Below are 14,071 nucleotides of genomic sequence, written 5' to 3'. Positions count from 1 at the left end.
TTGTGTTTCTTTTTTATTTGGAGCATTTTTAGGCATAGTTTTCATGAGACACATGGAAGAACAAAATCTTGTTGAGTTTTTTGGTTTAGAACGAACGAGCAAGACGATCCCTAAATATTGTTGACATCAGACGAACAACACGAGGCCACATAGTTGTTTTTTTTATCCACTGATAAGAAGCGATTTCACCATTTCCAGTCCCATAATGCACTGCAACAGTTGACCCAACAGAAGAAATAAGACCATAACTTGTTGAAGGTAAAATATTGTATGGAGCCCCTTAAGGGACATGAAAAAAAAATTGGAAATGTAAAATTATACTTTATTTTTCTCATGTCCCTTCAGGGCTTCCGTAGTGTTGTCACATCACATCCGTCACTAGCCACTTATTTGATTAATTTCATTTGATTTAAAACATTTTTTTTTTTTTTTGCAATGGCAGCATCAAACAGTTGTTTTTCGAGGTCACATGACTATCATCTGTCGCCATTTTGTTTTAGGCCTGACGACAGCTGTGTTCCAGGATGGAATCAAAGAGTATTATTTAGGCATTCAGAGACAGGAATACTGAAATATTTGGTCGGTTTAAGAAGTTTAGAAAATAAAATCCGACTTAAAAGTGTGTGAAAAAACTACTTCTGATGATCGACCAGAACAACCTGTACTTAACTCTAGAGAAGCTACAATAAAAAAAAAGACTAAAATAAGATGAATTCTATTAAAGATATCATGAAAATATTAATTATTTAAATGCTTCAAATATGAAATGATTGGTGTTGATTGACACACGTTTTCAGTGGAATTGTCTTCATGTAAACGTAGCCTGCGGCTAGCTAGCATCTTAGCAGCTGTGTTTACAAACGGCCTTTATCGTCCTTACAAAAATAAAACCCCCAAAAACTAAAAAGGCAATATGTAAATATTTGTTGGGACATAAAAAGAGTTAGTTTAGCGTCAGTTGCAATAGAATGAATCCAGAGAAGAGGTAGGTTAGAAAAGCTAACAGGCTAACGGCATAAAGACGCGTCGTTAATACTCTTCGGTAACATATTTGTCGTTTCTACGTTAGACATCAAAGATGCACGTTTGACTCCACGAACAGGACACAAGTGTACATTAAAATCACGTTTTCTTAAGTTTGATTTTTGCAAAAACACTGGCGACGTTGCTGCGCGGCTAGCTTGAGCGCGGCTAACGTGAGCGCGGCGGGTACAGAGCGCTTGCATAGAGATGTAGAAAGTAGATAGTAGAAAGTATGTGGCAGTGAGTTAAGGCAGGACCGTAAGTGTCGGAGGTTCATCCTGTCGTGTTTGTTCGTACGAGTACGACCACGACACCGTCAGCACCATGGATAGAAAAAACGTGCGCAGAGGACGACACAAGCGACGACACAAGCGACAACGTGTTACACAAGTTAAAGGGAAGAGTGATGTCGGGCTAAGGGATGAATATGAGGAAGTGTTACTGGACTCACGTGCTATAGTACTGTGAGTAAAGTATGGAAGTAAATCAGTGCCATCAGTATATTGAATATTTGGATTTAAAACTCAACTTTTTGGGTGTTTTTTAAAGTGAGGAACATTTTTTTAATTCAATAATATGTACATAAAAAGGTTGAATTTGTTTTTTTATTTAGACAATTGAATAAATATATTCATATTTAAATTCAATATTCAGGTCATTCGTTCATAGCCTTTTAAATGCAATACAAAAATGTTGGTATAATAATGCCACTGCTTTCTATTTAATTTAAAAGGATTTTAAATATAGAAATTATTGAAATCAATTATTAAAAAATCATGAAAAACATTTTTTGTTTAATAAATTAAAAACATTAAAAAAAAAATCAAAGTTTCAACATTTTAAATGTTCAATTCAAGCATCAGTATTATGGTAAGTAAGTAATTTATATTTCTAGACTATTTTCCAGACCAGGTGACACTGATATACTTTTATAGTAGAGCAGGATTACAACTACTGCGGTGTAGAAGAAAAGATCCCTCACGTGTGTGTGTGTGTGTGTGTGTGTGTACGTGAGTCAATTGTGTGTTTGAATCGTGTGCCTGTGTGTGTGTCAACTGTGTATGTGTGCGAGTCAACAATGGGTGTCTGTGTGTAGGTTAGTTTATTGTGTATCTGTGAATTGTGTGTGTGTCTGTGTGTGTCTGTGTGTACGTGAGTCAATTGTATGTTTGAATCGTGTGTGTGTGCATGTGTTTGTGTGTCTGTTGAGTCAATTGTGTGTGTGTGTGTGTCTGTAAGTCAAAGGTGAGAGTGTATGTGTATTGTTGTGTCACCCAACGGTGTGTGTGTGTGTTTGTGTGCATGCGTATCAGTCAACTGTGTTTGTATGTGTGGGTCAAAAGCAAGTGTGTGTAAGTTTGTGTGTGCACGTGTGTCTGCGTGTATGTGTCTGTGTGTGTTTGTGTATACGTGAGTCAATTATGTAAAGTGTGTTTGTCAACTTTGTGTGTATGTGTGAGTCAAGGGTGTGTGTATATGTGTGTGTATGTGTGAGTCAAGGGTGTGTGTATATGTGTGTGTATGTGTGAGTCAAGGGTGTGTGTATATGTGTGTTTGTAAGGCCACTGATGCTGCAGGCACTTGAACCTCTCTTGGATTCTTGGACGATGACTCTGGACGACCTCGTTTCTTCGACTGAATCGTTGTTGTGATCATCGCTGCAGGTCGTTGTGTGTCGTCTCTGTGTGGCGTTTAACTTTTCATGAAGGCCTGCATCATCTCCAGCGGCAGAGGGAAGATGATGGTGGAGTTCTTCTCGGCGGCGATGGTGTTGAGGGTCTGCAGGTAGCGCAGCTGCAGGGCGGACGGAGACTCGGCGATGACCAGCGACGCCTCCTTCAGGGCGCGGGAGGCGTTCATCTCTCCCTCGGCGGCGATGACCTGCACGGGAGCGATAAACAACAGATTCCAGATTTTTCCTGCTGCTCAATCCCAGGAGCTGGGGGTCCCGCACGAAGCCCACCTTGGCTCTGGCCTCACGACTGGCCTCCGCCTCGGCTGCCATCGCTCTCTGCAGCTGCAGCGGGAGCTTCACGTCCTTGATCTCCACACGCTCCACCTTGATGCCCCAGTCGTCGGTCGCGTCATCCAGAGACGACTGATGGAGTTAGAATAACGTTTATGATCAGCAACAATTTAATTTAACTCTTTTGGTTTTTTTACATTTCTAAATCTGCACAAAATTGTATTGTTGCAGCTTCTCTTTGAAAATGGACGCAGTCCACTTCAATGTTAACTTCTTTCTGAGACATCAAAAAAAATAGTATTTATCCATCTTTATTTATCCATCTATCTTATTCCAGGACCTGTGATGTCATGCCATTCAACGAGTCAAGTCAGTGGTAAAAGATTTATTTTTGGTTATTATTTTCTTTTTTTTACAGCCTCAGACGGTAATACTTTATATGCTGTACACTAAAATGAATAAGTTAAATATATAATCGAAATATTTGAATTAATTGGCCGCTGACTTGTCTTGAGTTTAGCAACTTGGTTGATGGGAGACATTACAAGTAATTTCCGTCGTTTACCTGCAGAGGGCGGTATTTCGGCAGGCGGAATAAATTGAATATTTGTATTTACTATTGGACTTTTTTGGTGTTTTTAAAGTGAGGAACATTTTTTAAATTCAATGATATTTAAACAAATAAGTTGAATTTGTTTTTGTTTTTATTTAGACATTTGAATAACATATATTTTATATATATAAATATTCATGTAATTATTTCATAGCCTTTTAAATGCAATACGAAAATGTTTGTGTGTGTATGTGTGTGTGTGTTCGAGTCAACAATGTGTGTGTGTATAATTATTGAAATGCATTGGCCCCTGACTTTAGTTTAGCCGTTTGGCTGATGTCGTTACAAGAAATGTCCGTCATTCACCGGCAGAGGGCGGTATTTCTGCGTACAAACGTCTTTATATTTGAATTAAAAACCAAAAAAATTAATACTTGATATATATACTTGCTGATAATTCTCCAATTGTAGGATTTAAGATGCAACTTAAATACACTTCCATTGGCATGCATTTTCAAAGCACACTGATGTAAAAATAATTACTAGATAATAATTATTAGATAATAATGTATTTCCAGAGACAACGGCGTGTCTACCTGCATGCTGTGAGCGATCTCCTCGCGGTCGGACAGGATCTCCGCCAGGTTCTTGGTCCCCAGAACGTTCCTCAGGGTGGTCTGGGCCAACAGGCGGGTGGCGGCGTCGGCGTTGGTGATGTTGGCCACCGCCAGAGTGGCGTTCTGGACCCGGTAGTAGACCACGCCGTCCACGCTCACCGTCACCGAGTCTTTGGTCAGAACCTGGGGAGGGTCCGGAGTGAGGAGGAGCAGGAGGGTTCAAAGGTGAACGGGGGGGCGTGTCGTACCTCTTGCGGTGGGATGTCGAAGGTGATGGTGCGCATGTCCACGTTGATGAAGCTGTCGGTGCAGGGCAGGATGAAGAACAAGCCTGCGGGGCGACACACACACACACACACACAAACATCGGGTGAATTCAGAGTCAACACAATAATGAGGCGCCGTCTTCACAAATGTTGGAAATCACCGGGATCACTGGGAAGCTGGCGGGGGGCCACGAGGGGCTCTGGCTAAGACTGCAGCTGTGAAGAGAGCCAGACTGAGACGCACATATTTGGGGCTCGGGGAAGTTTAAAGCCACGGCGGGCGGAGAGTGCTGTGCATTAGAGCATATTGGCCACATGGCTGAGTGGAAATCGTTTAGCAAACATTAATGCCGCAGCAGTTATGAGCGCTTTTTGTCTCCTGTCAGGAAATTTGAGCGTTCAACTGATGAGCCGGCAACCATCTGTTGTTGAAGAGAGAGTTCCAATTGTGTTGTGAAAACACTGGACGTGACGGTGATGGGTAAATGAAGCCCCCCTCGCCTCCCCCGGCTCGCTGAACAAACTGTTTGTTGGAGACATCAAACAGGTGGTAGTACAGCAATGAAAGATAAAAACAAGTCGAGTTTGTGGTTCTTTAATGGCGACTATAGAGGGATGAAGCAGAGAGAAATTTGGGAAATAAAGATTCCTTTGTCTTTTAAAATGATCTTTGATGTAGAATCAAACATTTTTTTAATAGCATCATCATGTATTCCCTTCTTTTATTGGTATTACTCTTTAAAATCAAGTCATTTAAATATAGACATTTTTTCAAGAAGCAAATAATTAATAATGCCAAAGATAAATCTAATATTACAAAGGGTGCTTCCAGAAAGTGATTGATATAGAATAAAGTAGATAAAAATAAAATGTAAATAAATTAATAGCATAAGTGTTATTGATACGATATACTATTAATATAAAAAGGATTAGTATTAATACGGTTTAAGGCAACTCAAAGTTTTTATTTATTTATTGTATTACAAGATTCAAGTTATATGAAGCACATTTTTATTATGAGATGAAAGTTGTACAAATTCGTAATTGTCTTGTTAATATATGCTGTTTTTTTCTGCAAACACCCATATTTATTAACGAAAAAAGGATTTAAAATGTTAGAAAAGAGTAAAAGAAAAAAATGTCTGATATAACATTTAAAAGATATATAACACTACAGATTAAAACAAGTAGGTATGTGGATACTGATGTACAAAGTGAAGAGTCACAGTAATATCGGACATTTAATAATTATTTTTTTGTGCCTTTGAATAGTGTGTCGTTCAATCTAAAAGAATAAAATATTAAATATATAATAAAAGCAATACATTGTTCCTCGAAGAAAAAACTAGTTAAAGACTTTATTACACTTTCATTATGAATATTGAGTGTACAACGGATTTTAAAATGTTTTTCTTCTCCCCTATAATCGTGTCCATTATCTTCCTCTACGTCACTCAAGACTTCATGATAACTCATCTTAACATTTGTTTTCTAGTACCTAATCGTACACTAGAGGGCGGTAAAGAGCTCCAGCACAGGCTATGTAATTGAAAATCAATAAGCATTTATCATCAAAGTCTTTATCCACTTAAGTTGGTTTACAATCGAGAGTGAGGATTCAGTTTTCTAAACACAGAAGCTCACATTCATCCGGTCTCAACCCAACTGCTCCCGCGGACAAACGGAAGGAAGTGAGGGAGTGTTCTTTAGATTATGTCCGTCATTGTGACGCATGGAAATATCCTCAAGGATACATAAATATCTTTGTCTAAAGTTCAAAACAAACCAAATAAATAGAGACAATTGATGGTGAAATACGTTCCTGAGTGAAGAGGATCAGGTCAGTGAAAGAGTATTAGGAGAAAAGAGAGACAGTGGATTTGGCCCTGGCTCCCCCTGGTCTTAGAGAATGTGTGCTCTGGTAGCACGGATCTATTATTACTCCCCCCGTCATAAACAAGAGACCCCTGGCACGCTAAGGAGTCACGTTCCAGTGTTTTGACTTCCCTCCTAAAGACACGATTGTACGAGCGACGGATGCAAAACGCTTCCTCAGGGGAGTGTGTTCTATACAAATGATTTGCTTTGGTAGACGGAGATAAACAGGCAGACATATGGCCGTGTGGACCTCACTGGAGTGAGGATTTGCTGCTACAGTCAAACATATAGGAAGTGCTGTATTGAACATTGGAGTGTTTTGTGTAACAGCCGCACAAAATAGTACACGACAGAATCCTTGCTCTCCTCATCAGGCAGTACGAGCAACTTTGTTTCATTTGATGACAGCATTTCAACATTTTAAAGCCATTTTACTACTTAGTATAAATACAGAGCCTCATGGAATAATACTACAGAGCCTGGTGGAGTAATATTACCGAGCCTCGCAAAGTAATACTACGGGTACCATTGAGTTTTGCTACAGACCCAAACGGAATAATATTACAGAGCCTCGCAAAGTAATAATACAGAGCCTCGCAGAATAATACTACAGAGCCTCACAGAATAATACCATAGAGCCTCACAGAATAATACTACTGAGCCTCACGGAATAATACTACAGAGCCTCACAGAATAATACTACAGAGCCTCACAGAATAATACCATAGAGCCTCACAGAATAATACTACTGAGCCTCATGGAATAATACTACGGAGCCTCGCGGAATAATACTACTGAGCCTCACAAAATAATAATACTAAAGAGCCTCACAGAATAATACTAAAGAGCCTCACAGAATAATACTAAAGAGCCTCACAGAATAATACTAAAGAGCCTCACAGAATAATACTAAAGAGCCTCACACAATAATACCAAAGAGCCTAACAGAATAATACTAAAGAGCCTCACACAATAATACCAAAGAGCCTCACAGAATAATACTAAAGAGCCTCACAGAATAATACCAAAGAGCCTCACAGAAAAATACTAAAGAGCCTCACACAATAATATCAAAGAGCCTCACAGAATAATACTAAAGAGCCTCACACAATAATACCAAAGAGCCTCACAGAAAAATACTAAAGAGCCTCACAGAATAATACTAAAGAGCCTCACAGAATAATACTAAAGAGCCTCACACAATAATACCAAAGAGCCTCACAGAATAATACTAAAGAGCCTCACAGAATAATACTAAAGAGCCTCACAGAATAATACTAAAGAGCCTCACAGAATAATACTAAAGAGCCTCACAGAAAAATACTAAAGAGCCTCACACAATAATACCAAAGAGCCTCACAGAATAATACTAAAGAGCCTCACAGAATAATACTAAAGAGCCTCACAGAATAATACTAAAGAGCCTCACAGAATAATACTAAAGAGCCTCACACAATAATACAAAAGAGCCTCACAGAATAATACTAAAGAGCCTCACACAATAATACCAAAGAGCCTCACAGAATAATACTAAAGAGCCTCACAGAATAATACTAAAGAGCCTCACAGAATAATACTAAAGAGCCTCACAGAATAATACTAAAGAGCCTCACAGAATAATACCAAAGAGCCTCACAGAATAATACTAAATAGCCTCACAGAATAATACTAAAGAGCCTCACAGAATAATACTAAAGAGCCTCACAGAATAATACTAAAGAGCCTCACAGAATAATACTAAAGAGCCTCACAGAATAATACTAAAGAGCCTCACACAATAATACCAAAGAGCCTCACAGAATAATACTAAAGAGCCTCACAGAATAATACTAAAGAGCCTCACAGAATAATACTAAAGAGCCTAACAGAATAATACCATGGAGCCTCACAGAATAATACTAAAGAGCCTCACAGAATAATACTACAGAGCCTCACAGAATAATACCATGGAGCCTCACAGAATAATACCATGGAGCCTCACAGAATAATACCATGGAGCCTCACAGAATAATACCATGGAGCCTCACAGAATAATACTACAGAGCCTCACAGAATAATACTACAGAACCTGGCTGAGAAACAGTAAGCAAGTTCTTTTTATTTGTAAAACGCCTTTCCCAGAACAATACTACCAAGCCTTGCGGCGTAAAATTAAATGGATAGATAAAACTTTACATAGTCTTACTGAGCAATACTACTACATTAAATCAGTTTGAGGTAAGCAAGTACAAACAAAATAAATATATAAAGTGCACCTGCTTATAACAATATCAAACTTATAACAAACTTATAAACAGTTTTGAAGTGAGATTGACTCATACAAATAAAGATTTAAATTAGATAAATGTACTTTTTTTTTTAAAGCTTTTTTACCAAACACTTGTTAAACTTGTTAAAGCTCCTCCCTGATGGAAGGAAGTTCTCGTAAACCATTCCTTCCTTTCACACGGCAACATGGAGATTAAATCTGGTCGTCAGATTCTGTGTGAGGCCTGCTTTGTTCGCCTCATATGACCTCCGAGCAGCAGACGATCATTCCAGCTCCACTCGTTTAACTTTTGTTTTTCAATCTGCGCACAACCGGCCTCTCACTCACAGAGATTAAATCATTCTTTTTCTGGCTCTCATGGATGTTTGATTTGTTTTTTTTTCAAACTGTCAGGAAACAAAAAAAAAACAATATGCTGCAGCGAAAAGAAGAGAAAAGTCGGACCTGGTCCTTTGGCTCCTCCTCGCAAAATTCGCCCCAGGCGGAAAATAATGGCTCGCTCGTACTCCTTGACGATCTGTGTACAGAGACAAAACACATAAAAGCTTTAATAACAGGCTTTTGTACTTTCTGTTTGACATCCAGCGGCTCGTTCTCAGCAGCTTCAGGGCAAACTGAAAAGTCATTGAGCGACTTGTTACGGCACGAGGAAAACACATCGTTATAAATCGATACTAAACACGTGAAAATATGAGTCTATTCATTAGTGTGTTAATGATTTTAGTCAAGTACAATAAGATCCAGAGCAGACATGGACAAAGAGCAGAGTTGCCCTCACGAGGTCAAAGAGGTTATAACAATTTTATATTTTCTTTATTACTACAATTCATCACTAGTCTCTAAATATGACAAATGGTTTTTGTTTTAGGATATTTTTCCTCCAGTTTTTGCCTTTTTTTTGTGAATATTTATTGCACGTCAAAAAGATTAAGTTGAATACAATAAAAGGTAATTTGAATAAAAAAGTATTTAAATAGAATCAAATTATAATTTTAGTATATTTAGCTTGATTTATTTCTTGATTTCAACTTTACCCTCCTTTTTTGCTTGATGCCCCCCAAGAGACACTGTATAAAATGTGGCCCCCGAGGAAATGTAATTTCCCTTCACCAATCCAGACTATCTATCTTGTTTCGGATGATGTTAACGTTTGTCATTTTTCTTATCAAATTTGTTATAATCTACGCAATATATAAGTCGCCTGCAGCTCCATAAAGCTCATTAATATAAGCAATATTTCAAATGCTAAAAAAAGGCATCGAATCCTATAATTCATGGGTCCTGAACTTTTTTTTGCACTGTCGGCATTATATTCACGGACGGTAAAAATAAATGATTCAGACCTTGTGTTTCCCTTTAACTAAACTTGACTCAAACAAGCTCTTGACATTTCAAGAGTCACAGGCTAAAATAAGATCTTCAAAAAAACAAAAAAAAAACACTGTTCAGACAGTAATAATCAATAGGAGATAAATAATATAAATGTTTTTTCTTTAAGTGCGACCCAGTGACAAATGCAGAACGGACCGTCCGTAGACCAGGGGTTGCAAACACTATTTTAAATTTTAAGTCACTTATTGTCTTGTTATTTGATTATACATCCAAACACATATAAACCATGACAACATTCAGACACTAAACATTTTCTCCAAGGTTTTTCTTTTCCATTTGTGTCTCGTAATTACATTTTCTGCCAGAGTCTATTGTAGGATCTGATCTGTTTTGCATCATTAAGTCAAAACCAGATCTCTCTGAGCATCATCCCTGCTCCGCCATTATTCCATCTGTGCAGGAATCATCTCACACTGACCTTGATGCACATCCATATGGACAGAGGGAGAGTGAGAATCATGAGAAGGAGGGAAAAGCCCACCAGGAGTCGACCACATATACCCATGTCGTCGTCTTTATTTTCCAAGGCTGGAAAACAAACAGAACACAGAAATGGGTGTTTAAGCATTGGTGGCAAACATTAATAGAAGTTAAAAAAAAGAGAGAAGAAACTGTGCGCACAACAAAAAAGAAGCGCTACTGATTAACCAAAAGTCAACTTTTGGGAGACAAAGAGTAAACAAGGAAATTTAAATGTAAATATTCAGGGGATAAGAGGAAGTCAATCTTAAATAAATACAGTGAAGGGAACACATAGAGAATTCCTTTAATTTAACAAAATAACAGTTAAAAGTCTGAGCAAAAATATCACATATTGTATATGAAGTACAGATTATAATTTGTTTTTGTTTTTGTTTAATTAGTATCAACCAATTCCTCAAATATAATCATACAAAAACGTTGTCATATATTAATAAGATATAATAAATAAATATTATGATGGATTACATATTTCAACAGTTTATCTTCAATTATATGCATCTTATTTAACATGCTAGTGCCACGAAAAAACACTTTTGTTAATGAACACAAATGTGCTGAGCTACATATCGTAGGTACTCTAGAAAAATGTATTTCGTAATTTTACGTCTGGCGTTTCCATCGCAATCCCATTGTATGAATTCAAGCGAATTAGCAAAGTGTAGGCAAGAACCGCTACATTGGTACCAACACGCGAAAAATACAAGAATACCAGCTTGTTTTGGCAACGTCGGTACCGAATAAAGGAGTCGGTTCTTGGCGAAATCGAGAGAAAAATAAAGCTGTTTCTATTAGGGCTGTGACGATACACTAATATCATTATTGGATACGATATATTCCACTCACGATACGATTGGATATATTCAGCTCACGATGTGATTTGATAGATTAGCTCATGAGAAAATTCCCGATACACTCGACACGATACATTTTAATAAGATACATTATACTCACGATACAATTCGATAAGATATATAAAGCTCACGATACAATTTGATACATTCTACTCACGATACAATTCGATACGATATATAATGTCACGATACGATTCAATACAATATATTACCCTCACGATACATTTCAATACAATACATTCTACTCACTATACAATTTGTTACGATATGATATATTCCACTCACAATTTTAGGGCACACTCAATTTGTGTGACCTTTCCTGTTTTGTTACACTTTTTGGGGGTTAAATTAACAGAACTGAAAGAGACATCAGCTTTAAAAGCAGTTAGTATACTATCCTCTTGTCCTCAGCCATCGCCGTTATTACATCGTTCTTTTAGCTGCAGAGGACATGATGAGGCCATCTAGCGGCCAGAAGTTGAATTGCAACACAAACATTAACAAACGACAAATTAACAATTGCATGTAACTGTATATTTTTATTTTAACACTTTTTTGGAAATACAACCCAAAAAATAACACATTTTTGATACAGTGCTGTTGAATATAAATACAGTAACGTAAAAAAAATATATCGGTATATCAGTGTACCTATCCATTTGTATCAACTAAACCTCGTGCCAAATAGTTGTATTTCTTTCAATCTTATCTTGAGATTTTGTCGACTCACCAGTGGATTTTAGTTTGACATTAACCACGTGCACGTACATTTAAAAGAAGGACTTCTAATGCCTTTGACCGAGGAAGACACTAAACAAGAGGCTTGAGTGGGATGATATCATTAGAGAGGATCTGTGGTTCATCATTACGATGATAATCGTATGACACTTGGAACAAGAAGCTTCCTAGCAGTCATTAGAAAACTCTGCATTGGTTTGTGGTCCAGTGGACGAAATGCTCGAGCGATGCTTTTTATTGATGTTTGGAAGACATGGCGGTTGAGCTACCAGTCACAAGGTCTCAAGGTAGAGCTTTTACTCTAAAGTAACAGCCTCCAAAATTAATGAAATACTTTTTCCTTCCCTTTTATTATTGCGTCAGCACCAACAAACCTTCCCAAATGTCTTTGACCACATGATCAAGGAGATAAACAACAGTGTTTCAAAATACTAAATTTTATTTAACTAGTATCTTGTGCCAAATTATTTCTAGTTCGCTTTGTGAAAGTCTTTTTTTAAATGCATCAAGTGACGGCGTGAAAGTCCAGAGTCACAAGCCCAAGTCAAGTCAAAATTAACCACTAGAAAGCAACATGCAGAGCACGGGTCGGAGGAAATCGGTTTCCCTACCTTCCCCATCATGCTTGTTCGGACCTACAGACAGAGTCGACATGTTACGACAAACCAGACATCACAGTCGCCATATATTTAATTACAAATAAAAATAAAAGGTTAAAGAAGAAAGATTATTACAATTCTAAATGGATTAGACACTTTTAAATACAGATAAAGATCAGCTGGAGTATTGAATTATTAAAATATCCCCAATGCACGACGGCCGAAGCCTTATTAATAGACATGAATGTTTAAAATGTTTGGGAATGACATTCTTGGCCGGGCAGTTAACTACCTCTTGACCCACAACAGCTGGGATCAACCCAGGACTCCGGGCTCCACCCAGCTCAGGATTTCAAAATATATAAATATATATATATAAAATCCATAACACAATACTAGCAATAAGATAGTCTTGTATATATATATTATATAGCACTTAGAGAGTGCTGTGAAAAAGTGAATAAAATACACATAATCAAATACAAAAGGATGTAAAATAAGAAGAAATGTAATCCAAAGAGTAAAAGTGTGTTTTTGAAAATATAGAATCACTAATAATGTTTTTGAACTACCTAAAGAAAGTAGTGTTCCATATAAATAGTCATAGAGATGTTGACATTTAACTTTGCTCTTATCATGTTTATTCAAGTTATTAGTAGATAAGTTGTATTAGACAACAAGGATCCTCCCTTCACTGTAAAAGCTGCTACTTTTGTACTCGATGTGATGTGTTTTTTTTGTGGTGTGTAAGTTGTGAGAAGCAAGTTTTTAAATTTAAAAAGTGTTTTGTTATCGAGGGTCGGCGTGTGGAGGTGGGTGGATCCGCTCAGGCCTGATGACGCCATTTTGCTCGTAAATAGACGCTTGTGAGCGTTAGCCACCGCTATCTAGCTTTTATTTAAATACTTCATTTTAACCGCAACCATTTGAAGTTAGCAATAAAAATAAAAGGTGCATTTAAAAAAGAAAAATTGTTTTAAAAGGGAAAAGGCTTTCGATTTTGCAAGTGTGGTCGAATGTTTTCATGCAGAAAAATGAGGATTCAAACCAGATTTACCTGACTGACGTTCACGTCTCTTGGACTCCCTCATACCAGCTTCTTCGTCCATTTTTATTTTTATTTGTGTTTTCTCGAAAGGTTCGGAACCAGGTCGGGATGATCCTCGTGTTTACAAGAGACTGAACTGGAGCAGCTGAGACACACTGCAGGCTGCTAGGAGGCGGAGCCGAATCCCTCAGTGTGGACTGGAAGGCACGGTTAGGCGCCCGTCCGGATTCCTGTGTAGTTGATTTTTGATTCTAATAGAGATGGAGATTTAAGTAGTATAAAATAAGTTTATTACGATAATAAAGTTGTATAAAATGTGTACTACTCGATTAAAGTAATATAAAATACATTTATTACCACAATAACGTTGTATAAAATGTGTATTACT

The 14,071-nt window shown here is 37.5% G+C and overlaps 1 protein-coding gene across 2 annotated transcripts; it reads right to left on the bottom strand.

The window, feature by feature from the left end:
* Positions 1-13,831, bottom strand: stom (stomatin). Of its 2 annotated transcripts, XM_087791069.1 has the most exons (8): positions 13,693-13,831; positions 12,648-12,671; positions 10,383-10,492; positions 9,017-9,089; positions 4,408-4,490; positions 4,139-4,342; positions 2,987-3,121; positions 1-2,904 (listed from the first exon to the last, which is right to left on the bottom strand). In XM_087791069.1, exons 1-8 carry the CDS (start codon positions 13,742-13,744, stop codon positions 2,716-2,718), a joined length of 870 nt encoding a protein of 289 aa, XP_087647195.1. In that variant the 5' UTR covers positions 13,745-13,831; the 3' UTR covers positions 1-2,715. The 2 variants fall into 2 exon arrangements, with proteins under 2 accessions (XP_087647195.1, XP_087647196.1); XM_087791070.1 differs by lacking the exon at positions 12,648-12,671 and having other exon boundaries at positions 13,693-13,829.
* Positions 13,832-14,071: the final 240 nt, after the last annotated feature.

The sequence above is a fragment of the Callionymus lyra genome, chromosome 5 (assembly GCF_982586985.1).
Source record: "Callionymus lyra chromosome 5, fCalLyr1.hap1.1, whole genome shotgun sequence".
Taxonomy (NCBI): domain Eukaryota; kingdom Metazoa; phylum Chordata; class Actinopteri; order Syngnathiformes; family Callionymidae; genus Callionymus; species Callionymus lyra.
This window is presented reverse-complemented; position numbering and strand designations above follow the sequence as displayed.

Bases quoted from the DNA above. Each gene is read 5' to 3' on its own strand.
- stom (XM_087791069.1), bottom strand. From the start codon at position 13,744: ATGGACGAAGAAGCTGGTATGAGGGAGTCCAAGAGACGTGAACGTCAG. The intron at 12,672-13,692 runs GTAAATCTGGTT...CTCTGTCTGTAG, and splicing joins GAGACGTGAACGTCAGTCAG to GTCCGAACAAGCATGATGGG. The intron at 2,905-2,986 runs GTGGGCTTCGTG...GCTCCCGTGCAG, and splicing joins GTCGTGAGGCCAGAGCCAAG to GTCATCGCCGCCGAGGGAGA.